General features: G+C 39.2%; 5 protein-coding genes and 1 pseudogene across 12 annotated transcripts in view; 3 read left to right on the top strand and 3 right to left on the bottom strand.

The window, feature by feature from the left end:
- Nucleotides 1–284, bottom strand: part of LOC135595068 (uncharacterized) — a 3535-nt gene extending 3251 nt beyond the window's left edge. Inside the window, exon 1 of the mRNA XM_065085577.1 lies at nt 122–284. The gene's annotated coding sequence lies outside the window, so the exon portion shown is untranslated. The remainder of the gene's footprint in view (nt 1–121) is intronic.
- Nucleotides 285–524: 240 nt separating this feature from the next.
- LOC135586796 (uncharacterized) lies at nt 525–2240 on the top strand. 6 transcript variants are annotated; one of them, XM_065088151.1, is made up of 7 exons: nt 526–1135; nt 1211–1282; nt 1376–1443; nt 1531–1675; nt 1753–1833; nt 1911–2000; nt 2071–2210. In XM_065088151.1, exons 1-7 carry the CDS (start codon nt 917–919, stop codon nt 2119–2121), a joined length of 726 nt encoding a protein of 241 aa, XP_064944223.1. In that variant the 5' UTR covers nt 526–916; the 3' UTR covers nt 2122–2210. The 6 variants fall into 6 exon arrangements, 4 of the variants coding, with proteins under 4 accessions (XP_064944220.1, XP_064944221.1, XP_064944223.1 ...); XR_010480847.1 differs by having other exon boundaries at nt 527–1135; nt 1753–1811; nt 2071–2218; XR_010480848.1 differs by having other exon boundaries at nt 528–1135; nt 1531–1669; nt 1753–1811; nt 2071–2218.
- A 63-nt stretch (nt 2241–2303) lies between these two features.
- On the bottom strand, nt 2304–7809 carry LOC135596189 (protein DETOXIFICATION 16-like). The gene is made up of 8 exons (XM_065088144.1): nt 7440–7809; nt 6445–6989; nt 5435–5521; nt 5192–5248; nt 4883–5121; nt 3697–3815; nt 3526–3612; nt 2304–3208 (listed from the first exon to the last, which is right to left on the bottom strand). The coding sequence occupies exons 1-8, from the start codon at nt 7725–7727 to the stop codon at nt 3110–3112; spliced, it is 1521 nt and encodes a 506-aa protein (XP_064944216.1). The 5' UTR covers nt 7728–7809; the 3' UTR covers nt 2304–3109.
- Nucleotides 7810–8470: 661 nt separating this feature from the next.
- Nucleotides 8471–10344, top strand: LOC135596190 (beta-1,2-xylosyltransferase XYXT1-like; annotated as a pseudogene).
- Nucleotides 10345–10587: 243 nt separating this feature from the next.
- On the top strand, nt 10588–13225 carry LOC103969193 (alpha-1,3-arabinosyltransferase XAT3). The gene is made up of 6 exons (XM_009382659.3): nt 10588–11014; nt 11098–11133; nt 11210–11263; nt 11511–11591; nt 11689–11802; nt 11875–13225. The coding sequence occupies exons 1-6, from the start codon at nt 10876–10878 to the stop codon at nt 13038–13040; spliced, it is 1590 nt and encodes a 529-aa protein (XP_009380934.2). The 5' UTR covers nt 10588–10875; the 3' UTR covers nt 13041–13225.
- Nucleotides 13226–13296: 71 nt separating this feature from the next.
- On the bottom strand, nt 13297–24831 carry LOC103969194 (uncharacterized). 3 transcript variants are annotated; one of them, XM_009382661.3, is made up of 19 exons: nt 24466–24831; nt 23335–23372; nt 23228–23250; nt 21791–21897; nt 21491–21542; nt 21306–21390; nt 20528–20618; nt 19820–19858; nt 19677–19744; nt 19520–19582; nt 18351–18406; nt 18206–18279; nt 16693–16785; nt 16504–16605; nt 15233–15313; nt 15039–15130; nt 14915–14930; nt 13890–14000; nt 13297–13649 (listed from the first exon to the last, which is right to left on the bottom strand). In XM_009382661.3, the coding sequence occupies exons 1-19, from the start codon at nt 24592–24594 to the stop codon at nt 13548–13550; spliced, it is 1422 nt and encodes a 473-aa protein (XP_009380936.2). In that variant the 5' UTR covers nt 24595–24831; the 3' UTR covers nt 13297–13547. The 3 variants fall into 3 exon arrangements, with proteins under 3 accessions (XP_009380936.2, XP_064944217.1, XP_064944219.1); XM_065088145.1 differs by lacking the exon at nt 24466–24831 and adding an exon at nt 23741–24413; XM_065088147.1 differs by lacking the exon at nt 13890–14000.
- Between the last annotated feature and the right edge of the window lie 1972 nt (nt 24832–26803).

Raw genomic sequence — 26803 nt, 5'->3', positions numbered from 1 at the left:
GCACGGCGAAGAAGAGACGATCAACAAAAAATGGGCAGGTCCCCGTGGCGTAGATACAAGAAAGGAACGATCACATCTAGACGGAATCGAGAAAAAGATCGAGAGGAAATCGAAACCGTACCCAAGAGAGACGAAAGCAAGACGATGGTGAGAGAGAGCAAGTCGTCGACCGACGGGAGGACAACCGGGGATCGATCGGAGGGAGTGGCTTCGTCGATTTCCACTGCGTCGTTTCGCGTGCTCGGGTAGGAGGTTGCGATCGAGGGACGTAAGTTTGACTCCTTAAAAATAAGTGACATTAAGAAATTAAAGAAAATCATGAAAATAATAATAGTAATTATATATATAATGCATTAAAAAAATAGTTTTACGCTTTTGGAGACAGTCAAAATAATTAATGACTTAAAGAAATAGTCAAAAAAATTATATGAGGTAAAAAAGAGATTTAAAGTGGAAGAGTAGAAAGAGAAATGACTTGGCAAAGACCTTCACCCCACTCCATCTCTTGCTTCCTCAAATGCACCGCCACCTCTTCCTCTGTTCTCGCCTCTTCGCCATTTCCCTTCCTTCAGCCCGACTCATCATCCAAATCCCACCTTCTACGTCTTCCTCTCCTTCCCTTCTGCTACCTGTGATTCTCCTTCACATGTTTTTGGTTTTCCTTGGCCTGTGTTGTCCCCGGAGGAAGGAGAAGGAAAGAGAGAAAGCCATCGAGACGCGTACGAAAGCTGCCATTCCGTCTAACTCCTTTTTACCCGGAGTTCGTGGGTTCTTCTCCTTCCAGGTGTTCTTCCTCCTGTGCGGATTCTGCCGAACTTAAGTCTGTTCCCTTCCCACTCTTCTCTCATTAAATTGTGGGTTCTTGCTTTCTCGTTATCGTACTCCTTGCTCTGTCTTCCTTTCGGATTCCAAAACAATGGGAGACCATCTCGCTCTGGTTGTGGATGATTTGCTGGCGAAGCCGACCCTTGAAGCTGCAGCTGGAAACAGGAAACATGCGTTCGTAGATACCAATACAACATCATCATCGGCTGACCCTGCTGCATCAGCAAAGTTGAAGGAGTGCAGAATCTGCCATGAAGAAGACCACGATTCCAACATGGAGATCCCCTGCTCATGCAGGGGCAGCTTGAAGGTAACAAAGCTTTGCCAAATTTGATCAGCATAACAAACACAAGATCTATGAACTGTTTCCTTTTTCTACTTGCAGTATGCTCATCGGGTATGCGTTCAGCGTTGGTGCAACCAGAAAGGCGATACGATGTGCGAGATATGCCTCCAGGTTATAGCCATCCTTGTAGAAGAATACTGCTGCTTCTTGCATTTAATAATGAGCAGAAAACACAGCACCTAAATTCTCGATTCTTGTGTTCAGCAATTCAATCCAGGTTATACCACTCTGCCGAAGTTGTACGATTACGGGAGTACTCCGATGAACTTTAGGTAGTTCTCATGTAGCATGTTGATGTGCATACTGTTCGTAGGTAGATTCGTCATTCTAATCACTCTCTCCCTGTGCGTGTGGGTAAGCTGGGAGATCTCTGCACAGGACTTTCGCGATACACAGTTCATCACAATGTTTCCGTCAGATCATGGTGCCATTGACTCAGCTGTGGATTATCGTGACCATTCGAGGACAAGCAACACTTTTTGCTGTCGATCAATCACTGTAATCGTGGGTTTCTTTACTGTTTAATTTCGATTCCTATTTCTCATACATTTTGATCTAATTATTCTCTCCATTTTGTCCAGTTCATGGTTCTTCTGGTTCTTCGGCATGCCCTTCCTCTCTTGATCAGCGATGACGACGAGTATTCATTTACCCTGTTCTCGGTAAACTTTCAGTACCATACAATTGATCGCTTCTCGAGCTCTAAATAACTTGTTATCTTTGCCTATCTAAAACAAAGATGCTGGTGTTGAAGACTGCCGGAGTAATCTTACCGATATTTTTGGTTCTTGGAATCATAAACAAAATTCAACGGCGGCGCCGGCGTCGGGTACAACATCGAACTGTTCTTTTACTTGAGAAAATAGTTGTAAAGATTGCAAATATAATGCATGCTACAGGAAAACTGGATAGCATTAGTCACATCTGAAGGAGAAAGAAGTCCAGAATGAATTCATCGTCCCAAATTGAAGGTTGCTGATTGAAGCAACAAAGTGATGGTAGCAGAAGCAGTGTGAAAAACACATATATAAATTTTAGAACGCTGTAAATGAACCAAAAAGAAGTGTGATTGTTCATAGAAATCTCAGAAATGTATTAATCCTTTTTTAAGATTTGTTTTAGCAGCCAATGGTTAAGATTTCAAGATGGAAATGTAGATAAGAGCTTTTGAAGACACTTCATTTAAAGGATTAGACAGCAAGCCCAACAAAAACAAGCTACCATAAGAACAGCTACATCATGAAGCATTATTATATAAGGTAGCTGAGGGAGACGACGCGTTATCACTTTCCAGCCTTGTCATCATGGTGGAGATCATGGAAGTAGGCTTGGGGGTTCGCCTCAAAGGCATCCCTTGATATGTATCCCTCACCGCCTGGAGCTTTCATCGCTCCACTGCCACCACCACCTGACTTCCCCGAGTTGTTACCACCGCCACCACTTTTTGCGGAGTGCCCTCCACCGCCACCACTTTTTGCCGAGTGTCCTCCACCGCCACCTTTGCCACCACCACTGCCCTTGCCCGACATTGCCTAGTTGAACAGGGAAGCAGATTGTAGAGAACTATAGACTAGAATGGGGAAATTGGCACAGAACTAGTGTTGTTTGTCTAGTCCTATTTATAGATAGATAAAGCACATAGTCTTTAGATGCTGCTACACTTTACAAGAAGTAGGTGGCTTTGGAAATGCAAGTTTATCGAGAAGAGGAGACGCCGGTGAAGCATTTGATGCATCTGGATATGGTCTTCGCGTTTCTTGTCAATACAAATGAGCTAATAACACAATTCTGTGGAAGAAATGTTGAATTGGAATAGACTAGCAAAAGTACAAGAGACTTAGCTTTCAATTCTTTTACTCGTGCAGTTTGATCGCTCAACATACTGCTGAATGCAGATAATGATGAACCAATTTGGATAGTGGTGTGACTGTAAACAAGTCAATAGGCTTCAATGCTGGATGGTAGAGAATCAGGAAACCTGTCCGAGTGACCTGTGTGGATAGCAGCACTCATAACTCTATCCCTTGCCTTCTTTGCCTAGGAAGAAAGCATCCAAATAAGAAAAGTTAATTTTATAGGAAGAACACTTAAGAGATGGTTAACCTCATAGACGCAAGAAACTATTGGAAGATTAGCATCGTTAATACGAGGAGGAAAAGCATTAGGGTGTACCATCTAAGACCAGTATATATCAGGTTGCAGTTACCATTTTTCTAGAGCATATATTGGTGAACATATAAATCTTTCTCCAGAGTAACCTAATTTCACCAGCAATAACTAATATCCTCAAAAAATATGAGAGGAGGAAGCATTGACATTTGCATGCACAAAAACATTAGCTAAAAGAAAATTACTTCTTGACCCCAATCGGTGCGCAGGATTACAGCGGTAAGAACCAAGACTTGTACAACAAGTGCACATATGATCCCCATCCAAAGTCCCTGCAGCAAGGCGACATGAAGCATCAACATAGAGAAAGAAAATCCTGAAACTTCAATGCAGAATTAAAATCGACCGAAACATACCTTGCCACCAATATGCAAGAAAAAGGCAAACATGATTGCTGAAGGAATGCCAACAACATAATATGTTCCAAGATTGACGAAAGAACAGAACTTCTGCCAACCACATCCTCTAGCAGCACCTATTACATTTTTCTCAATCGTCAATGATAAGATGTCATGGTGTTGTAAGTTCAAATAAATGATTCTATATACAAACAGGTAAGGCTATTTTTGTATGAAGGAGAAAGAAGAGAAGATAATTCGGCACATGATTGAAGAAACACTACAAGATGCTAGGTAAGAAATGTGCCATAATACAGATATGTTTTAGGCAGATTCAATCTCATAAGAAAAAACTGCAATCACAGACAAAATCATATAAAAAAGAAGCTGATCAAAATCCAACTTCATTTATTATGTTGTTTTGTGTTCAAAACCAATTAAGTCGACAAAGTGGAATACCATCTTGTGGAACCTATCCATTAGCCTAAACCATATAGGCATTATAGAGATGCGAATTTCAGAATCTATCTCCAAAGTCTATATGTTGGCATGTTAAATTTAGGGGTATAATTAGTTCTCTCTCTGTGTTTCGGGTTTCGAGAGAGACAGCAGGGCAGAAAAAAATAGTGGCAATCTGAGGGACCCCTGGCACTATTGTTGTATCAACTTTCTCTTTGACTGTTTAGTCCAAATGTTAACCATGCTTTCTAATTATCTTTTCTCTCCTCATCATTGTGTTCATCAAGGCCATTGGTTGCCAATTTTTTAAACAACTTTTCAAGTCATACCCGTAACAAGCCAATCAGAGTTAGCCAATCGAAGTGTCTATATCAATCATGCTAGTATTCAAGTAAATCAGTAATCAATTAATTTTAAAAAAATGATAAGTACACCTAACTGATTGGCTAACAAGCCAATCAGAGTTAGCCAATCAAAGTGTCTATATCAATCATGCTAGTATTCAAGTAAATCAGTAATCAATTAATTAAAAAAATTGATAAGTACACCTAACTGATAACATGCAATGTGCAGCCATAAAGCGTCATTCCATCCTGGGTAGGACATGGTTAGTTATATAACACAAAATGATGCATTATTTATCGTTTGCAAACAAAAAGTGTATTCACGGTTCAAGAGTAAACTCAAAAATGCATCAAGTTAAGGACATCTGCACAACATTTGATTGAGTTTCATTGTTAAAAACCTGAAAGCGTGCATTGTATTCCATCCATGAAGTCGGATATGGCAATAACAGGCATCATTATTGACACATACTTTACAACATCCTCTTCATAGCTGTACAAGTAACCCCAAACATTGCGTACCAAAATGGTGATCAGTGCAACGACCAAACCTTCCGTGATGGCTATGATTAGGACAACATGCACTGACAAGCTTGCGGCCTGTGGTTGCCCGGCACCCAATTCATTTGAAACTCTTATACTGAAAAACTATGTATGATAAGTATTTAAAAATGCTACATGAGCTACAAAGGGAAGAAAACTCAACAAACCTTACAGCACTGCTGAGACCAGTGGGAATCATATAAACCATCCACATTGTATTGAGACTGACAAGAATGCTATACTTGTTAGCAACGCAGTAGACAATAATGAATACATTTTCCAAATTGAAAATGGAGCTGGTTAGAAGGTCTACAATGGGCTTATTAGTTGACGGCAAGAAAATTCACGGATGCTTGCTCAAGAATCTCGGGGACAACCTTTACAGAAGTCGGGAAATTATGGTTACTAACCTGATTGACAAAACGGATGTTTCCAGCTTTGGATCAGGAAGAAGACCTGATAAGAGAACTACCATCTCAAAAGACCAAAACTCCACGCTGCATTATCATACAGGTAACTGTAGTCAGTTAAAAATAGCATGTAGCTATACGAACAGAAACTAGATTGCATGTCTTCATTGCAAGAGGACACAAATTGAGTTAAACAGAAAGAGATCAGAAAGCAACATAAAATCTATGATCAAACGTGTACATAACCAGATGAAGTGCATGACTGAGGCATGATACAGAAAATTATAGAAGTAGGCCATTCCCATACATCTATTTTCAGTGGCAAGACCACAATTAATGTCAATAACTATTGGCAACACTTGTTTGCCATAGTAAAGAGGACAAGATCTTGTATCTTCTCCTTTTCAGTGGCCTAATTTGTCATTATTGTAGGAATTATATACACTAAGCATCTGTCAACAAGTAATATAACATCTTTTCCTTTAGTTGGCCCAAAGTACTGTAATCAGAATGATGGCAGATACTGAAAGAACTATGAAACTAAAGACCACATGTGATGCATGTGGTGCAAAACACAATTCATAGCAGAGCCAGTAGATGCCAAGTGTATTCAATCCCTTCAAAAATTGTCATCTATGACACTCAACATACTTCATACCAGTGACAGCAATAGAGATGGTTCATGTCCTGATCAAACTAATGTCTCTTAGGTTGTTGTGTGATGCATGTGATGCATGTTGTGTGTGGCAATTTGTTGCAGCCTCATGGCATGGTCTGGTTCTTAAAAATGCTTCAATTGATCAGGAGAGAAAATCTAATTCAAGTACGAACTAGAGACAAATATTTCAATTGTACACATGCTTTTAGCAATTTCCAGTATTACCAGTTTCCCCTATGTGATGCATACTAAGTTATTGATCACACCATGTATCGACAGGCCTTGTTAGCCAGAATGAGACACCGTTATTAATAACAAAAGTTTGTGCAAGGCCTACTCCTAAAGGGCTTACCAGATCATAAAAGCCGAAGGAACAGCGAGTGTTAGAAAGTCAAATACATCTTTGAGTGATTCCCATGATAGACCTGTCCATGTCTCCTTGCAAGCTTGAGAGAACTTGACATAAATTACTAAAAGAAACACATTTATCCAATATGATATGCTGGTTGCAAGAGCAGCACCCTTGCTTCCAAAGCCAGAAATGTACACTAGAACCCAACATATAAAAATGTGGAAGAATGCAGTTATCCCAGAGCTTATCAGCATGGGAAACACTGTGTTCTGGGTTTGCAGAAATTTAATGAGACATTGAAGCAAACCATAGGCAAAAAGACTTGGTATTAACCAACAAGCGTATTTTCCAGCTTCAGCTGATATCTCTGGATTCTGGCCAGCTGCAATGAGAATTTGGCTTGTGTAGGTCCAAACGAGGGCCAAAGGTACACTCACAAGAAGAAGAATAAACATTGCCCTTTGCATATGAATTCCAAGCATATGATATTCTTTGGCACCGTAAGCTTGCCCACATGAGGTGTCCAATGCACTTGCCATCCCCAACTTGTTATATTGGAAAAAAAAAGATGCGGAAAATTTCAATATACCATTATGACACTACATAGAAAGGAATTATATAATGAAATTGATCTTGGATAAGAGAAAAAAGTGATTGTCATCTCCAAGTAATCTGAAATGAGGATGATCACTAATTTCGTTTTGCACACAGACTGACACTATGAATTGAAATCATGAACAAAAATGAGATCGAGGCCCAAATAAAATTCATGACAAATCTAGGAAAACAAAAATGAAAGTTTCGCTTTTTCATCTATTCAGGTCATTGCTTTTTCTCAATCTATCGAACAAAATTCAGTTTTTTCATGCTTTTTAATTCAATCGAAGCTAAAGATTATGGCAAACATATGACGCCAAAAGATTGTGAATCCGATAGGCGCCGACGCCAATCGAGGCGATAGAAACGAGGAGATGAGGAGAGAGAACAGCACACACCAGCACGCTGAAACCGCTGACGTTGGCGAAGGAAGTCGCCATGGAGGCACCGGAGAGATTGAGCTCGCCGAGGTGGCCGACGAACATGATGGAGATGAGCTGAAGGCTGTACTGGAGGAGGTTCGCAGCGATTAGAGGCCCCGCCAGGGAAAGCAGGCGCCTCGCTTCCGCGACCACATCGACGTCATTCCGAAGGCCGAGGGAGCAACACAAGCGATCCTCTTCTTCTAACCCCCTCTCGGGGATAGCGGCGGGAACCAGCAGAGGAGAAGCGTCTTCTCCTCTCATTTCTTGGTTCGCCGTGAGGAAGCAGAGCGTCCGAGGTCCGAAGCCATGGACCAGCCATCTTCACCCACCATCGCAGGGTTGACTGTCACACGATATAAACGGACCGCCAGGATGGGATCATCTAACGTACGGACGGTGTATATGGACAACAGAATTCGCACCGACGACCGAATCTTAAAGCATCACCACCACTGTTTTCTGCCTCCCGGAGCCCATTAGGTGGGGCCCTTTGCCGAGCCCGCAAGAGTTCGAATTGACGTGTGTTTGTTTTCTTCTTATTTGAAGTGGAATGAAATAGCGGTGCCATTTAATTTCCCAATAAGACTATTTTCGTTCAAATAAGAAAAAAATGCACCCTCAATTAGAAACGAGTAAAATGCCTAATTTTCTTTCAAAGCTGCATCAGTGGCTTCTCTTTCTCAAGCCTTCGCTATTTTCTATGTCGATGGATTTAGTGTAGATTGTTGACTTGACTTTGACTCTGTCGTATGTACTCAAATCGGGTCTCTGTTTCGATTCAGGTTTCGAGTGTCGGATCGTCTTCTTCTTCTTCCTTGGGGACACAGACGGGGAGATCATCTCGTTACTTGCTTCAGAAACAAACGGCCGGTAAAATATTGCATTACGTGCCGTGACACGCAAAGTATCAGTACACAGCTCGAACATTTGCGTTGTTCCATCGGCGAAAACAATGGGTTTATAAGCTTCAAGCATCAGTCACGCAGCGGATCGATGACGCCAGGAAGGAGAAGACGTTCTTGTCCTCAACGGCGACATCTTTCATCTAGTCGTCGCTCAAAGCTAAACGGGGGTGGAGAAAGAAAACAAGGGGATGGCGGAGGCAAGGTCGATGCAGCATCCACTCCTGCACGAGCTACCGCCATATTAAACCAGAGAGAGAGAGAGAGAGAGAGAGAGAGACAGCCTCTCCACGAACAACATGGCTTCCTCAGGCAAAGCGTCCAGGCTTAGCCACATTCGGAAGTATGGAATGAACTGCGGCGGGAACTTGCGGCGGATTGTGACACAGAAGCTTGTGTTGTTGTTGCTGACAGCATGCTGCATAATCCTACTGCGCTACTCCTCCTAACTGTCAGGATGCTCCCGTAAGTTTCCCTTGCTCTGCTTCTGAGCTACCTTACAAGCTGAGACATAGTTTGCTCTGGCATTTCTCGAAGGACGCGCCATTAGGGAGTTGCAACCCCATGGAGACCCGATATGCGACCTTGACAACCCAAGAACAGACTTCTGCGAGACGGCTGGTGATGTCCAGGTCGTCGGCAAGTCCTCCGTCGCCGTCGTTACTCACCGTCATCCCCGCAACGCCTGGCGAGCGAAGCCTTACGCTCGCAAGGCAGACCGGACTGCGATGGCAAACGTGAAGGAAGTTAGCGTGAGGTTGATGGGCAGCGCTGAAGCAGCCCCTCCTGCTTGCGCCATCAACCACACCTTCTCCGCCGTCGTGTTTGCCCACGGTGGGTACATGGGCAACCACTTCCATGACTTTCGCCGACTTGATCGTTCCCCTGTTCGCGACGGCACGGCAGTTCCATGGAGAAGTGCAGTTTCTCATAGCCGATTATAAGATCTGGTGGCTCTTCAAGTACCGCCACATCGTCGAAAAGTTTACCAGGTACGAGATCATCGATTTGGACAAGAACGATCGAGTCATCGGCTACCCGCTTGTGTTCGTCGGCCTCCACAGCCACGACGACTTGAAGGTCGACCCTGCAAGAACACCAAACGGGTACTCCACCGCTGACTACACCGAGTTCATAAGGATGGCTTACTCGCTCGAAAGGGAATCCGCCATTAGGATGGGAGATCAGGCGGGCAAGAAACCGAGGCTGCTGCTCATAGCCAGGAAGAGCACTAGGAACTTACCAACGTCAGAGAGATCGTTCGGATGGCCGAGGAGTTGAGTTACGAGGTGGTGGTGGCAGATGCGAAGTTCGAAGCCAACGTGAGCGAGTACGCAGCGACCGTGAACTCATGCGACGTGATGCTCGGCTTGCATGGCTCCGGGCTCACTAATTTCTTCTTCCTGCCGACCAATGCCGTGGTCATCCAAGTCGTCCCTTTAGGTAACCTGGAAGGGATGGCCAAATACGATTACGGAGACCCTCCCATGGCTGCCAAGCTGCATTACCTGCAGTACAACATCAGCCAAGAGGAAAGCACTCTTTCGGAGCAGTACCCGAGAGACGATCCCGTCTTTAGAGACCCGGACTCGATTCACAAGCTTGGATGGCTCGCGATGGCGAACATATACATGAAGAAACAAAATGTCAAGATTGATTTGAACAGGTTCAGACCTGTCTTGAAGAAAGCTCTCGATCTGCTTGGGTGATGGCAATGTCAGTCGGCCCTATTGTGGTAGTTCGGTCATGTCTGTCGATTGGATTCTAGTCTTTCAATGTCCCTTTTCTATGGGTCAGTGATGGGTTCCTTTAAGTTTATTTTAAGCCTAAGTTTGCGTGTTCTAATGGACTTCGTCCACTTTGTGTGATACTATATCCAAAGATGGCTTCTTCATCGATGCATCGCTGGAAATCCGAAATCAATGAGCTCATCAGTAGCAACTGGTGACATACATTTAATATTCTTTGCCTGCATCACATTTCTGACTTGGAACTTTTTTGATCCAATTAGCACCCCATTGCATGTCAGAATTCCTGCGCAGGCACGTTCATTTTGAGGCAGTGTGTGCAGTCTTCTCGAGGTTTGCGGTTGGAGACTCCGTAGATGACAGCTAAGTGGTGATAGGAACCCTGTTGACATGTTCTTGTGGTGAGATTGAATTCCTGCCTACCATTGTATAGTATTGGGTTGGTGATTGGTTTCTGTTCTCTTAGTTTCTTCGTGTTAGACTCAGCATGTGATAAGACTTCGATGGAGCAAAGTAGCAGTACAAGTTTGAGGTCGTGGACTCTTCGATTCATACAAATAAAATCGATTTACCAACTCAATTAATAAGATTTTTCTAAGGAGTAGAAGAATAAACAAAGAAGTCATCGATAAGATAGTCCATACAGTCCAAATTCATGTCGTAAGGTGGGGGAGGAGGAGGAAGGCAGCAGCAGGCGACGACCGCCCTCCCTCTTCATCCCTCTTGTTTGTGAGCAGATCAGCGGTGGGCTGGGGGACGATGGCCTCCAGACTGAGGTTGACTCGGAACGCCAACCAGCCGCGAAGATTCAGATTCGTGCTGCTCATCCTCGGATGCCTTGTGGTCACAGTCACCTTCTTGGTGGTGTCTAAACCTCAGGCGCTTGTTCTTCCTAAACGTAAGCCGATACTGTTCGTGTTCTTTGGGTAGCTAATCTCTGTTTCTGATCAATCTTTTCTCCACCGTTTATGGCCGTCGCAGTCGGTTTCACCCCATCGTCGCCGCCTCCACCATCAGGTAACCTGTAGATCTTGCATACCGCTGAGCTTTGACTAGGCTTTGATCGTCTAAGAGTGATCCCTTCTTTCTCCAGATCACGACCTCGTGAATGGCGATGACCATGGGATAGAGGGGGCGGCTGATTCAGGTAATCTACCTGTACATCCAATCTACCTATTCCTTCAGTTTATGTGACTAGAATTTGCTCATAAGTTCTTGGATCAAAATCGAGACAAAAAGAGAAGCTTAGTGACTTGATCTTCCCCGTAAGAGATTTTTTGTTGATGAAGAGTAGCTTAATGGTCTATTTTGGATTCTGAGCCAACTTAATTAGGTTCTTCTTTAGGCAATTTGCTTTAGATCTGTAGAATCTAACAATTTTCCTGCTGTCGGAGAGGAGAGCCTCCGGGGAGAAAAGAAAGAGAAGGTTGTTGATTCAACTCCGAAGGAAGACACAAGCATCCACGAATTGACGGGTACTTATGACCATGCCGACGATCTGATCATGTAGCTACTCGATCAGATGACAACATCTGAGACGTGTAACCTTGTACTCCACTTACTGTGTTGCAGAGGAGAGTGGTGCGAGATCTGACGATCTCAACTCGAATCAAGATGAGTTGCACGATAGACTGACGCTCCCGACCGTCTCGAACTACACCATCGATGATCGCACCCAAGCAGACGGTGAGTCAATATAGCTACTAACTTAAGAACCTGTTCCTGTTCTAGTTCTTTGCTTATTGGAAGCTGCTGCAGGTGAGAAGAGTCAAGCTCCAGAGAGGAAGCCACTATGTGATGTTTCGGATAGACGAGCAGATATCTGCGAGATGGACGGCGACATCAGGATTTCCGGGAGCTCCTCTTCCGTCGTGCTCATGGAATCACCCAGAACAGAGGAGACAGAAATTTGGCACGTTCATCCTTATCCTCGCAAGGGAGACGAAGCTTGTCTCAAAGGTGTCAGAAAACTTGCGGTCAAAGCTAGCAGTGAAGCCCCTCGATGCACCGTCAACCACGACGCCCCGGCTGTCGTCTTCTCCACTGGCGGATATACCGGTAACCTCTTCCATGACTACAGCGACGTGCTCGTTCCCCTCTTCTTGACGGCGCGTCCATTCGACGGAGAGGTTAAGTTGGTCGTCACCGACTCCAAAAGCTGGTGGATCACCAAGTACCTCCCCGTGCTCCAGAAGCTGTCCAAGTATCCGGTGATCGACCTCGACATGGACAAAGAAGTGCATTGTTTCAAGCAGGTGACGGTGGGTCTTCGAGCTCACAACGAGTTCCACATCGACCCTAAGAGATCTCCTAATGGCTACACCATGATCGACTTCGCTAAGTTCATGAGGAGTGCCTTGTCGTCGGAGAGAGAGACACTGCTCAACATCGAAGATCTCGCGGCTCGGAAGCCGAGGCTATTGATCGTCGGAAGGAAGCAATCGCGAGTCATTACAAACACCAAGGAGATCGTTGAAATGGCAGAGGAGTTGGGATTCGAGGTGGTGGTCGACGAAGCGGATGCAGGATCCGACTTGGCTCGCGTGGCGCGAACCGTCGACTCCTGCGACGTGATGATGGGCGTGCACGGAACGGGTCTCACCAACTCGGTGTTCCTGCCGCTGAATGCGATTCTGATTCAGATCGTTCCATGGGGACGACTGGAATTGAAAGCCATGCAGGATTATGGGAACCCTGCCAAGGAAATGGGTCTCGGCTATTTGGAGTATAGCATTGCAATAGAAGAGAGCAGCCTGAAGGAGAAGTATCCAAGGGACCACCCTGTGTTCACGGACCCCTTGTCATTCCACAACCGTGGGTATCATGTTATGAGGGCCACGTTCATGGATGACCAGAACGTGAAGCTTGATGCTAGGAAGTTCAAAGAGGTCTTGTGGAAAGCACTCGAGCATCTAATCCAGTAGCAGAGTGAGATCATTTGCTATCCTTTTTACATTCTTTCGTACGTTGTTCTACCTGTGTTTGGGAAACATCTTATCCAGTAAAAGTAGCATCTTGGTAGGTCATGTTCTACTTCTATGCTGTTGAATTTGCATTCCCACAGTAATCATACATGATTTTTCTAAATTCAATAAATTTCATTCTATAAGCTTATAATGCTTACTGCGACATCTGTTCCCAATTACAGAAACCCGACAGCAAGGTTTGGGGAAAGGGTAATGACAAAAAGATAAGATCGTTTCATTAATGTATCAAAATGACTATGTGTGACTGTACAACTGGTGAGCCACCCTAGTTCTGTATAGGACACATTTTAGTAGTCATTCCTTTTATCGTAACGTACCTTTGTGGACTGTGATAGAAGAAAGAACCCGGGACTGTAGAATGCAAAACACAAAAAGGAGAAACTTTTAAGTCTTTATGGCCGTTGTTTCTTCGCCTCTGGTGTATCATGCACTACTTTTAAGTCTTTACCGCCGTTGTTTCTTCGCCTCCGGTGTTTCATGCACTTGGGTTTTGACACCATATATCTTCAGTTGGAAGTTCTCAAAAGCCTCGGATACTGCCTCTACCTGTTAAGAGGGGAATCCAAAATGATGTCAAACAAAGGAAATACTTCAGGTCAGATCAACTGTGAATGTCAATTGGCCACCTGATCTATATGCACTAATGCGGATGAGCTTGGTCAGAGTTAAAATTCGTACTTCCTAGAGTAGTTTAATTTTACTTTTCAGAAAAAAAAACACACAAAGGAACTGCTTGACAGATGTTAAAGGAAAAAGAAGTTAGAGGCTTGGTATATGCACTCGTACCAATTCTGGTTTCTTGGCATAAACCCTCACAATTCTATCTTGACAAGTGGCGGGCAGCAGGTGGCTGATGCGATCTTCCGTAATGCTAAATTTCTTCACACAGTGATAATCCTGGCAGCACTTTATATTTTTAGTCTAGAGAATGACCATATAAAGGTGCTCCCTCGAAGGCACAAACTTAGTTACATGGGGCCCTCAAGAAGCACTGGAGTCAGAGATCAGCCAAATGTTAGACATTAATTAACTTGATTTAACAGATGTCTTTAATGAACCAAAGGATCGGCCATAATATAAATCAAACGATTATGGAGAAATGCTGGTTTCATATTCATCAAGTTTTAACCAGAAACTTACACTTAACAACTGATTCAACAAAATAAGCTTGAAATTATGTTTGTAAAGTTGGACTTTAGGATCATTTTTGTTGTATAGCAACACAGGATTCATCACTAGAGCTATGTATCATCATCTAATTTCTATTGGTTCTCCAGAACTTAAGCCTACGTTACTTATATCATGCTGTTTGACTCGATGAACTTCTGACAAATGGATGCAAATTTAGTGGGAGAAGATGACTGAATGTGGCATAGACAAGCTATCTTAATGAATGAAACTTCATTCCACTAGTGCTTATCCTTGTATCCACTCCACCAACCAGAAGAAAGATTTCTCAACTTGAACTAATAATTATTGTCTCCACTGGAGCTCCAAGTAACAGAAATAATAGCAACCGACAAACTAAATGTTCTAAAATTCCTCATGAACAATTCATTAAATCTGAAAACCATAAGGAATAAATGTTCATGCAACCACATAATTTGTATTGTGATTCCGTAACACATTCTTATGCTTTACAATTATAATTTCCATTACCAAAACAGATATCAATAGAACAAGCCATTAATTGCCATTTCTGACAAATAAAACAGTTTCAGGTAGACTTTTGAATGGCAAGGCAACTTTTTCAGGTAAAAAAGTTGATATGTTCAAGCATGATATTCAGATATGAAAAGCAAATTTGTTACCTTGAAGAAACTGATGCTGAATGAGTGCACATGAAAAAAACAATGATACGTCAGTGAACAATTAAAAGGAAATGAGAAAGAGTTGAACAATGACCAAGTATTATCAAGGATTTATACTAAGTACCTCTCAAGAGGGTTATGCTTCCCACGAGTCAAATCAATCTTAACATTGCTCACAGCAATATCTTCTTCCTTCAGTTGCACTCCGTTAGCTTTCTGCAAAATGTAAAGCATTTTAGATAAACTATGCATAAATGGCAAATTAGATTAATAAGCACCTGACCCAACAAAGTAATGCATTTAATTGCCATGACACACCTGCGAGCATACAATGTCCTGTGGAGTGACATCCTTGAAATGCTCTAGTTTATCTTTTGGAACAGCATATTCATTGCAGAACTGTCAAAAGAGGCAAGACACTTTTTTGAATCAAGCATCAATAGCATGACATGCAATGTATAGTGTAAATACTTGTATCAATAGCATGACATGATCTGCGACAACTATTGCTGGGAGATAGAATTTGTCATATGGAATAAATATTCAGTGAGCCTTGGACTATTTACAGCTAGCTTGAAGTGCTAGCAGGCTGGTACTTACAGCGAGGTATGGTTGAAATACTTAAACTTGCAACGATAGCATGACATGTTCTGTGACAACCATTGCCAGGACATAGAAATAGTTGTATGAAATATTCAGTGAGCCTTCGACTATTTACAGCTAGTTCAGAGTGCTAGTAGGCTATTTCCAAGCAGAACTTTCTACAGGTGGTGGTACTAGAAAATTTTCTCATGTATAATTTAGGAGACATGCCGCTTGCAGCTTGTGCAGCAAATAAGGCATGATTTAAGAATCTTCTTGTGTCACATGTTGCATGTTAAACCAATAAATCTTCACCCAGACCGGATGCCTAGCAATGCACGGCTCTGTCAACATTACAATCATCTATAGTTATTAATTCCCATCAATACCAGGGAGATCTCTGTTCTCCAGGGAACTCTGAGGCCCTGCCATCCCAGATAAGGATCTACAACCTAATTTAATGTTACTACTTATCTATAATCAAGGGAAAACTGGAGACACTACATTCAGCATTTTCATCTAGGACTTGAGAAATTTAGAACTGAAGCCAATAACGAACCATAATACAAAGAAACAACTATATGAATCATTCACATGGTGAAAACACAAATCCTGACACCAAACCAACAGTCTCCTCCCTGTTTCCTCTTCTTTCCTTAAAAGTTTATATAAAACAGCTAAAAGAAGTTTTCAATACGCATGCAATATATGCCAGATCAGAAGTAATCAAGAAAAAAGAAACATCATCTCTGCACCTATGGATTTATGACACTAGGAATAATGAAAAAAAAACATACCGTAAAAAAAAAAGGTGTTATCTGAACTTTGAGATCAGAATATTTATGACAACAAAAATCAGAATTTGCTGACTTTGTGAGTAGCATGCTTAAAAGTGCATCGGAACATACAATTCTCTGAAACAAGCGGAGAATCAGACAATGGTAGTAGGAAAATCATTGACAGTGAATCAGGGTTTAGATATTAGATAAACAAAACTTTGAGATCACCTGGTATAAATCCCTCCGGCGAATACGTTGGATGATATTTCTAGATTCTTTCAGCTTTTTGCTGTCAGCAAATTCAATGGTTTTCAATATTGTATCATCCAACTGAGAACAAAAAACGATAAGTAAATATGCATCTGAATAAAGATGGGTTAAGATGAAGTATGAAATATCACATAATAACAAGAAAACCTTCCAGAATTGAGCTGGGTCAAAGGGATACAATGATATTTTGAGGTAATCATCGGCTTTTACAAGTGCATCCACAACCATTAGCTCGATGGCCTTAAATAAAAAAATTGCAGTAAGAGAACATATATTGTAAATAAGCATACAACTTTAAAAGAAACTGGCACTGAAAGGGCAACAGTTGTAAAACTGATGCATATGAAGCATGAGGAAGAACTAATTAAGCAAAATGAATGGGACATGCTGCATAGGAACATAATTACACTTCACGAGTGAATGAACATGTAACTGGTCTTGCAAAAAAGATATAGTAAGATAGCAGAATGCATGGGTCAAATATACAAAAAAATTCTCTGAATTATTGCAGATTATAATATTTTGCAAGAAGAATAAGGCAATGATACTGAAAAAACTGTGAAGGAATAATTTGTAAAATGAAATAGACAAATCAAGGAGAAAACAAAAGACATGACAATCCAGGCCCCACCCAAAGTAGCATTAGAAAACTATGTTCTTGGATTTCTTGATCAATAAATGGTAATGTCAGCAAAAAATTACATAAATGACAATATCAGCATTGAACTGACAGTCTTAATCCTTGACTAGCAAGGGCTCAACATATGTACCTTGATCCTTCAGTAGATAAAAGTTAAGGTTGGCAATGGAATTTAAATTGCCTAATTCTCATGAGAGGACGGTCTTAAAATAAAAGTTGATGATACACCAGCCACACAAGACAGCAAAACAGCATGAAGTTTGGATGTCAATGATGGTTGAAAAAGACGTTGTCATCAGCACAGTTCCATGACTTGTTAATGATATAGAAAAAGGGAAAGCAATGGAAGTTTGTTTAACTACATGCATGGCATACACCATATATAGATGATAATGGAACCAACCAAACAAGTAAAAACCAATTGGCTGACAGACTTATAGACCAAGCATCAGACAGAAAAGAAATATGACCAACAAAAAAATATTGTCAATTTTATTGCAGGGCAATCTTACATAATAAAGTGGTTGACTGGCAGGCATAACTTATAAAACTGACTAATACAATATAAAGTCAACAATCACCCATTTGCTGCAAACATAGTACTAATCCCCAACAGTTAAAGACCCTAATAGGAATGATAACTAAAGGAGTAAGAAACAGCAGAAGATAACCAAAACCAACTAAACTCAAAACCAAGTTCAAGAAGGTTTATTATAGTTTGGGAAAGGCAACAGAGAATTGTGTTAGCTTCCAACAGATCTTACATAGTTACACATGTTAAAAACAACCAATTTACTGATTTGCATTATACGCTGGCAAATAATGACAAAATGCATTCACGAAATCTCACGAAGAACCAAAGAAGCTCTCCTAACCAGTAATCGAATAGAAAATTCAAAATACAGCCTGCTCTAATATCAACAATATTAACAAGAAAACAATTCATTGCGAAGTGGTAAGTGGTAACCGTACAGACATGAAAGGAACACACAGATAGTAGGTAAATAAAGACATACACACCTTTACTTTTGCATGTGTATACACAGTCCGGTGAAGGTCAGCACGTGTTGCAAATAATTTGTGAATATTGAGATCTGATCCAAAATCAAGTCAAAGAATGATGTCGTCTAATCAAAGATTTTGAATAAAACACTATATGACTGACATTCTTTAGCTGGGTAGCATATTTCATCATCCATGACACGCATGCCTTCCAAAAGCCTGGACAGAACAGACTAGAAAAAGGTAGGAAGAGCTTTACATTATTTAGAAATACATTTCTGATGCCACAGAATATATTGGTAAAAGAATAAATAAGAAATTAGTGACAAGAACATGGCAAATAACTAACAAGCTATTAGCACACTCAAAATATAAAAAAATCATTTAAGCAATTTGATCATAACACTCCCCTTTCCATATGCATGTTTATTCTTACTAGTGAGGCATCATACCTGGTATTCACATCTGCCCCCATGAATCATGTCAGATACTTATTGATGAATTAACTTGTCACCAAGCTCTTTGATTAAATATTTAAAGGAATTCATACAATTAGTACAACCTACTATACGAATTACTAGTAAACCCTTTTGGCTTTTCAGGCCTTTAAACCAATCTTCAGATATTGCATATAGTCAGCACTAAAACATAAAAATCCTACATAAACTATAGAATTCTTCAACTATAAGATTGTGTATCTCCATTTGTCTTATTGCTAAGCTGGATACTTGGATACAGATTCTAACAGCACTGACATGGATCGGCACACTATATCCTTTTGTCTTATTGCAGTATTCCACTCAAAACTCATTAGAGTCTAACTGACCTAGATATCACTAGTAACTGCAAGCATAATGAAGTGCTCCTCCATACGAACCAGTTATCATGTTAATTGGATCACCAGCTGTAACTGGGCTTAAGATTGATGTGTTAGGAGAAATCTATGAGAGGAAATGTGACAAAAACATAGCAAAACTAAGGCCATTGTTATGAAACATTTAGTTAAGGCTGGTGAATTACTACATAACAATAAAATCAAATTCTTTTAATAATAATCTAATGACCAGGAAACAATAAATTGTGTATTAGGACAAAAGGCCTCTTGGTGGGACCCATACCACCATAAGTTGAATCAATCTACCAAATGTAGGCATTACAATTGAAAACTAGTGACAACATCAAAATTCCTGTACATTCTATATACTATAAACACATTTGTTGAGAAAAATTTTAAAATTTTCATGCTAACGAAGGGGGGAACAAGGATATCCTATCCAAAATATTAAAAAATTGCATGCAGAAAATAATGAATACAGTACAGATGTTGCTTACCTTTGAAACTGGAAGTTGCAGCCAAGACCACAAGCTCTGCAATCACGGCCAATATAATCAAACCTGCAGATATTGACCTCCACAGCAATTAGTGACTTGAAAAGACCGATTTATAGTTGCTGCAGATAACCTCAATCTGATAAAATTGTTTCCATACTTGTCCACGTCAATTCCATTGCGACCATTAGCAACAATGTCATACAGAAAATGCTTCTCTTCTGAACTCTGGGCAGAAACAATATTTGAGCCGTGAACTGAATGACTAGATAATGTAAGCGAGCCAAAGGCAAAAAGACTTACCTTTTTCACATCGAACTTTGAACTAGCGATTATCATATCCTAATATTTTGATGAACTTAATGTTAGTAATTGGACAATGCTACCAAGCCAATTATCACAATGATAGATGCATTAATCAAGCTGTTAACAATTATAATTGTACGTATACCAAGTGCATGACACTATGAAAGTAACGGAAGAGGTACATATCCTAATAGAAACTCATACTAGGATTTCATAAAGGCAAAAGAAAGGCCAACAAGTTCTAGAAATTTAATGGAAGATGCTACCACTGCTAAAGCAATATAGCAGAAGATGATCCAAGCCAATAGTTGGGACTGGATGTTCTATTTCTATTGTTGCAATTGTGATTCTTGAAACATGAATATGAATTATATTACAGAACCATTGTAATCACATTATATGCAATTACTGATAGCTGTCTACAGAATCATTGAAAATGTGAGGCCAAAAAAGTCCATTTTACTTGAGATAAAAAAAATAAAAACAAAACCCAGCTCATTTGACATTTAAGTGCATCAAGACATTACCAAGATCATAAACTGTAGGGGAAGTAATCTAAAAAACAAATGACCAGGCACTACAAAATTACCTTGGAAACTAGTTATATATCCAACATAAAAAAGTTTCATAATCATTAAGCTACAAAATGTTTGTGCACGCTGTCCAAAAAGAATAGAAGGTTGTGATGCTAAAAATATTTCTTACTTTAACTTTTCTAAGGCAATCAGAATCAATGTCAATATGGTTCTGATCAACCATGTAGTCCACCAACTGCACTGACATCTGCTCATGAGACCTGTGACAAAAGCAATCATAAATATAGTATCACCAATAAGGGAACATAAGATATAACGTTCTATGCAATTAAATTATTCCTAAATAAAGTGAAATGTAAGGGAATGTAAAGGAAAGCTTCGGTGGTACTTAGTTCTTTTTCAAAATAAAAACAAATGAACTTCATGCTGCACAATAAATCAGCTAGACTTGTTTTTGCAGAGAAAAGGATCAACTAGCATTGCTTTAGTTTTCCAAAGTTGAATCACACGAGTAACAATAACTCAATGAAGAAGCAACAATGAAGGACAATAGAAAAGTTTCTTCAAGTTAAGTGGAAAAGGAACAAGTTGGCAGAAAACAGAAAATAAACAATCTATGAAAGGTTCAGAAATCAGGCACATGTGATCTTAAATTTTTCTACAATTGTTAAGAGAAGTTGATACCATAAGACTATGAAAGTATTCATGATGCTATCTCAAGATCTCCTTTAGGATGAAACAAGTGTCAAGTCAACTATAACTTCCATAATTTAAACAGAGAACCAATATACTATTAACATAAAAATCACCTTTCTTCTTCAGGAAGAACTCAAAAATGGAACTCATGATCCCAAAAGTTTGTTTTCACAAAGCTTGGATGGAACAAGCACAATTTGTTCTTCTAAAATTTAAAATAAAAACCAATATACTATCGAAACAAAAATCACCATTTTGATCCAGGAAGGACTTGAGGAAAAAACTCATGCTCAAACATGTGGCTGAAAGGTCCATGGCCTATATCATGCAAGAGTCCTACAGATAAAAAAAAGGTGATATACCAATTAAAATATTATATGAATTTTTAAATTATTATATTAATTTAAAAGACTTGATCAAAACTAATCAGAGTTACCTGCAAGTTTAACTGTCTGGGCATCATAGCAGTCGATGTCGATCTCTGATCCCTGCAGGCATGACAATTACCTAAGAGATGCTCCCAAATAATTAGGATATTTTAAACCAAGAATTCTAATATGGAAGCATGCTGAGCAGTGTTTACTGATCCAATTCAATGCCGGTACATAGCATACTGACTGTACCAAAGAAATACTAACATACAGCAGCAGCAAGTACAAGAGTATTCAGTATGGACCGGCAATATAAATTCTTAAGTTTGTATAATAAGCAAATAAAACTGAAAGCAGCTTCTGACTTGGTACGTTTGAAGACAACGAACTGCCTCCCCAGCAAGCCAATAAACACCCAGGGAATGCTCAAATCGAGTGTGTACAGCTCCTGGATAGACCATGCATGTAAGACCTGAAATATGTATATATTAGTGTTCATTCTTAAAGGGAGTTGCAGATAAATCAAAATTCCTGGAACTTTCCATATACTTCCAAAGGAAGCACCATTCATAACAAACAAACTATGATAATCTTACGGATTGTGCAGAGAAACAAACACCTGAGTACAGTGTGAGGTAGAACTAAACGCAAGTAATTTCTGCAGTATATAAAATTATAATTCTTTGCAATTACTCTACCAAACAATGATTTAACAATAACAACAAACAACAACAATAAAACTGTAAGTCCGAACTATCTAGGGTCAGCTACATGGATCTTTTGATGCCATTGAGATATGTAGAAAGTCATATGTTTAGTTAAGCTTAGAATACTTAAGTCTTTGTTTATAATTTCTATTAAAATCTTTTTAGGTCTTCCTCTATCTTTCCTTGTACCACTATCATTAATTGTTTCACTATTCTAACTATCGCATCCGGATGTCTCCTTAGTACATACCCATAACATCTTAAACGATTTTCTCTCATCTTATCCTCTATCGAAGTGATAACTAGTTATTCACGAGTAAAAATATTTTTTTTTTCTATCTTTCCTTGTAACTCCACGTTTCCACCTCAACATTCTCATCTCGACAACATAAACTTTTTTATATATATTTTTTCTTAACTGACTAGCACTCAGATCCATAAAACATCGTTGGTCTCATAATTATCTTATAAAGTTTTTTTTTACTCTCAAATATATACGATGATTACACAAGACTCCTTACACCCCTCGTCATTTTAATCGTCCAATGTTTACTCTATAAATAATATCTTCATCAATCTCCAAACATTTTAACCAAACAATGAGTCACACAAAAAAATATTTTCACATGATAGCTTCGCACCAAATTATAGCTTATAATACAAGTAGATTAATTCCACGTGGTACGCTTGGTTTTTTTTTTTTTTAATTCCTAACGTATGTTCAGTTTATAACTGTAAAATCAACTACACACATGACTTACGTATTCAATGTTTACTTTACTATTGTTATACACTTGTTACACAGAAAATTAACAATACAAGTTAATCAGAATAAGAGGCCATAACAAAACTTACCACCAATATAGTTCATATATACTCCCTCTAAGCATGTGACATTATAATTTAGGGACATATCAAAACATAAAGATAAAATGTGGTGATCAATTCTAAAAATATTCCCAATGGAACTAACTTTCTTTTCAAATTTTATAAGTTTAAGATTCATAAACAAGATCGCAAATCTAAAATAAAAGAGCTTCATGAGAAGAACCGGAAAGTGAGAGAGAGAGAGAGAGAGAGAGAGGAGGGGGCTACCCAGCTGCTTTAGGTCCCGCAACCTGCATCTTGTAATAAAATGCAAAATCAGGAAAGAAAATTACACCAGTATACGTAGCAAAATTCTTGTGAAAAATCAAATTCACCTCTGAAACTGTTCGGTGTCCATAAACTTCAAGCTCAGCTGAAATTAACCAGAAGAGGGCAAAATGTTGGTAAGAAATTGATATGTAGTAACAGAGACATCTATTATAGAATAACAAAACGGAAAAGAAAGGAGAAGACAGACACAAAAGAAAGAAAAAAGAACGAAGCCCAATATTTATAATTCAACGTCCACAACTTGACAGACACAAAAAGTTGGGGCATTACAGCTTGTTGTTGCTGTATCAGTTTCGGCAACAATAGCACAAGACCACTACTTATGTGGAGTCCTACAACATTCTTCCATATGTTTCTTTAATAAGACATGGAAATTCTAAAGCCACCAAAGATTCTCAATGAAATAAAGATCACCAGAAATGAACTTTCACAAGAAACATTATGCCATACCAGAAGTTGTGCTGCCAAAATATTGCACATGTGAAGCAGTATCTTCAAGTAGAATATGATTTGCCCAGTAAAACTTTCAAGTCATCACGTGACAAATATTCTACAACAAGAGAAAGTTGCAATAACATGTGCCAAACACGATCGCCACCATTCCAAGGAACTCAATAATACGATGTAGAGTATAGAAGAATGCTGACGAAAGGAGAGGGGTAGAATGGAGAATGAAGCAAGGAATCCAGAGAAGAGTCGAAACCAACGGATTCCAAGGCTCAGAACGAGTCTGCAGAATAATCTCCGAGGATGACAATATTGCATCCAAATGCCTAACTAAATGACAACAAAACTCGAGATATTTTCCATTAGACCGACAGATGTACCGCTTGCCTTCATTTTAGGAAGTAAAAGTGGATGAGTTCTCCATAGAAAATTGGCAGAGACTAAGTCTGCCACATCCCCACAAGTTTGGAGATTCAAGCCACGGAATCGCTCTTTAACGGGAGCACGAAAAATAGTATCTCATCGACGAATAGCGAGACAACGTTATCGACGGAGTATAGCGAGAAATCAGAAACGAAACTGTTCACGGCGGTTCGGCACCGATGAAACCCAATGATTCCCCCAAACAAAACCCTCAAAATCCGAACCAATCCAGAATCAGAACACGATCAAGAGTCAAGAACTCGACATCGGAATCACATACGAAAACCTAGTTCTTGCGACGATACCGGATCGAGAGTGATGCTTCCGTGGACGTTATCAAAGACGTGCTTCACGAACCGGCGGTCGGTCGCGGCGCCGTCGCGGAACGTCGCCGGCTGCCCCCGCTGCGACGGCGGCACCCCGCACTCTCCCATCTCTCCCGCGCCGTCCTTCAAACTCGAAGCAGCAGAGTAGAAGAAAAGAGGGAGAGAGGAAGTGAAAGCAGCAGCGGAGGACGATAGGGTCGGACGGGGTATTTAGAGGGAAGGGGGAGACGAACGAATGAGGGGAGTGGGAATATCGCGTTCCTGCGTCCAATCGAGAGCGGGCGAGGATGCGATATAAAATATTGTGGTGGCATCGCCGAACCAACCAATCTTGGCCTTCTGCGTTTGGGGTGTTGTTAGAAGAAGCGGAAGAGGGAGAGATGACATCTGGTAATTAAAATTTGATAATTAATTAATGACATATTAATTAATTAATTAATTGATTGATGGTTTAATGGGAGGTTAACGGCGACGGACAGCATAGCATGCTCGGAGCATTTGTAAATGGACTCCAACGTGGCATTGTATATATCGACGTATATGCACGCGTAAAAGGACGCCACCTCTTTACGTGTATGTAAAGCGTGTCTGCTGTGGTTTCTCTAAATGGACACGTAGTGATTTATGGAAACTCATCGCATTTTATATATTAATTGATTTTATTAATATTAACCGTTGAAGCTCACGTCATATACGTTTGTATTTTTTTTGCCTAAATTCTATTTTGTAGTCCATTTAGAGAATATATAAGAGAGAATGTTATATGAGACAATATATAAGAGAATTTGTATTTGAATTGATATCAACTAAAGAGTACTTGTAAATATAATAAAATGTACAGGAGAAATTCCATAAATTATTCCTGTTAATGGTCGGCACACTATTATCACATAACACCTCACTTTCATTTAATTAACATATTATGAGAGACTGCCTTATGATATTGGTAATGAGAATGTCAACTTAATCTTAGGAGATCGATTATATAATATTAATTAAAAATTAATTATTCTAAGCTTTTGATAGCGAATGTATGATCCCATAAATCATTAATCGTCTACCTAATTATAAAATGGCTGGATCTCAAAAAATTATAAATAAATAAATATACTTGTCACGAATTTTTTTTTGCTAACATAAACATAATGGACTTGAACGCATCTCTATGTAGGGTAATTTAACTTAAAATATACCAAACAAAATATATGTCATATCCAAACAAATCTTTATATTAGGAGGAATGTCATTTTCATATGCATATTATGAGCTTCTATCCCGTACTACTGGTTGATGAATCTAATCCTTATCCTCGATGATAAAAAAACTATTGACCATGAGTCGATTCTTCTGTGAGTGAATGACTTCCTATACTATGGAAAAAGACATCAAAAGTTTCTCGAGAGGCTCTCCTCCGATGTACAAATTAATAAGAATCTTCTTCTATTTTTGAATAGGAGTATAGGTCGAAGGTTGTTGTAATCATAGAAGATTTTTCCTTTCTCAAGTTACCATTAATTCGTTATCTTTATTTGAATTATTAACTTTCTTATAGTATGGATAAGAAAATTATTAAAATTAATTTTCTTAATCATGTTAAAAAAATTATTAAAATTTATTTTCTTAAGAACAAGTTAGGATTTTAGTCAATCAATCAATGAAATTATTTGTTGATTTATTTCCTAACTAGTGATGTGATTTTTGGGAGGTAATTATTTTTAAATTTTATTTTTATGTATTAATCACAAGAAATAAATATTATAATTATATTTTTATATATGATACTAAAATAAAAAATAAATTATTACTTAACTTTGTAGGGTTATCTTCTCAAGGGGCTCCCCCTCGCTCTTTCATAATGGGCTCCTCCTCTCTCATTGTTAATTAGGAGGATTGAGGAAAGGAACATCATAAGTTTTTTTTAATTATTTTTTATCAACTTTTATTCATATTTTAAAATATTTAATATTAAAATTATTATACTTTGTATGATGTATAATAATATTTTAAACATACAACTTTATAATTAATAAATAATAATATTTAAAAAATATTATGTTAGAATGATTAATTGGTTTAATAATAGTTCTAATTTATTAATTATATATTTATATTTCAATAAATTATGTATGAATTTATATGATTTAATTAGTTTTAAATTAAAATCATGAATCTAAATTAGTTAATTCATGAAAAAAATATATTTAAGCCAAATTATTATTTTATAACATTTTTAAAATAATTCAAAAATAATATAATATAATTTAATAATTGAGATTAAATGAAGTCGGACCCGAGTTAAGTTGATTTGCCAAACTAG

The sequence above is a fragment of the Musa acuminata genome, chromosome BXJ1-10 (assembly GCF_036884655.1).
Source record: "Musa acuminata AAA Group cultivar baxijiao chromosome BXJ1-10, Cavendish_Baxijiao_AAA, whole genome shotgun sequence".
NCBI classification, from domain to species: domain Eukaryota; kingdom Viridiplantae; phylum Streptophyta; class Magnoliopsida; order Zingiberales; family Musaceae; genus Musa; species Musa acuminata.
The sequence above is the reverse complement of the archived record's forward strand: the minus strand, read 5'-3'. Positions and strand labels throughout refer to the sequence as shown.

What these genes read in the sequence shown, in the direction of transcription:
- LOC135586796 (XM_065088148.1), top strand. Translation starts at nt 917, where the DNA reads ATGGGAGACCATCTCGCTCTGGTTGTGGATGATTTGCTGGCGAAGCCG. An exon ending in TGTGCGAGATATGCCTCCAG is followed by an intron (nt 1,283 to 1,375) that starts GTTATAGCCATC and finishes TCTTGTGTTCAG; the next exon opens with CAATTCAATCCAGGTTATAC. An exon ending in ATTCATTTACCCTGTTCTCG is followed by an intron (nt 1,834 to 1,910) that starts GTAAACTTTCAG and finishes TCTAAAACAAAG; the next exon opens with ATGCTGGTGTTGAAGACTGC.
- LOC135596189 (XM_065088144.1), bottom strand. Translation starts at nt 7,727, where the DNA reads ATGAGAGGAGAAGACGCTTCTCCTCTGCTGGTTCCCGCCGCTATCCCC. An exon ending in TCAGCGGTTTCAGCGTGCTG is followed by an intron (nt 6,990 to 7,439) that starts GTGTGTGCTGTT and finishes CAATATAACAAG; the next exon opens with TTGGGGATGGCAAGTGCATT. An exon ending in GGTCTCAGCAGTGCTGTAAG is followed by an intron (nt 5,122 to 5,191) that starts GTTTGTTGAGTT and finishes ATAGTTTTTCAG; the next exon opens with TATAAGAGTTTCAAATGAAT.
- LOC103969193 (XM_009382659.3), top strand. Translation starts at nt 10,876, where the DNA reads ATGGCCTCCAGACTGAGGTTGACTCGGAACGCCAACCAGCCGCGAAGA. An exon ending in GTCGCCGCCTCCACCATCAG is followed by an intron (nt 11,134 to 11,209) that starts GTAACCTGTAGA and finishes TTCTTTCTCCAG; the next exon opens with ATCACGACCTCGTGAATGGC. An exon ending in AAGCATCCACGAATTGACGG is followed by an intron (nt 11,592 to 11,688) that starts GTACTTATGACC and finishes ACTGTGTTGCAG; the next exon opens with AGGAGAGTGGTGCGAGATCT.
- LOC103969194 (XM_009382661.3), bottom strand. Translation starts at nt 24,594, where the DNA reads ATGGGAGAGTGCGGGGTGCCGCCGTCGCAGCGGGGGCAGCCGGCGACG. An exon ending in ATTGCCTTAGAAAAGTTAAA is followed by an intron (nt 19,859 to 20,527) that starts GTAAGAAATATT and finishes TCAAAATATTAG; the next exon opens with GATATGATAATCGCTAGTTC. An exon ending in ATGCCAAGAAACCAGAATTG is followed by an intron (nt 13,650 to 13,889) that starts GTACGAGTGCAT and finishes CCCTCTTAACAG; the next exon opens with GTAGAGGCAGTATCCGAGGC.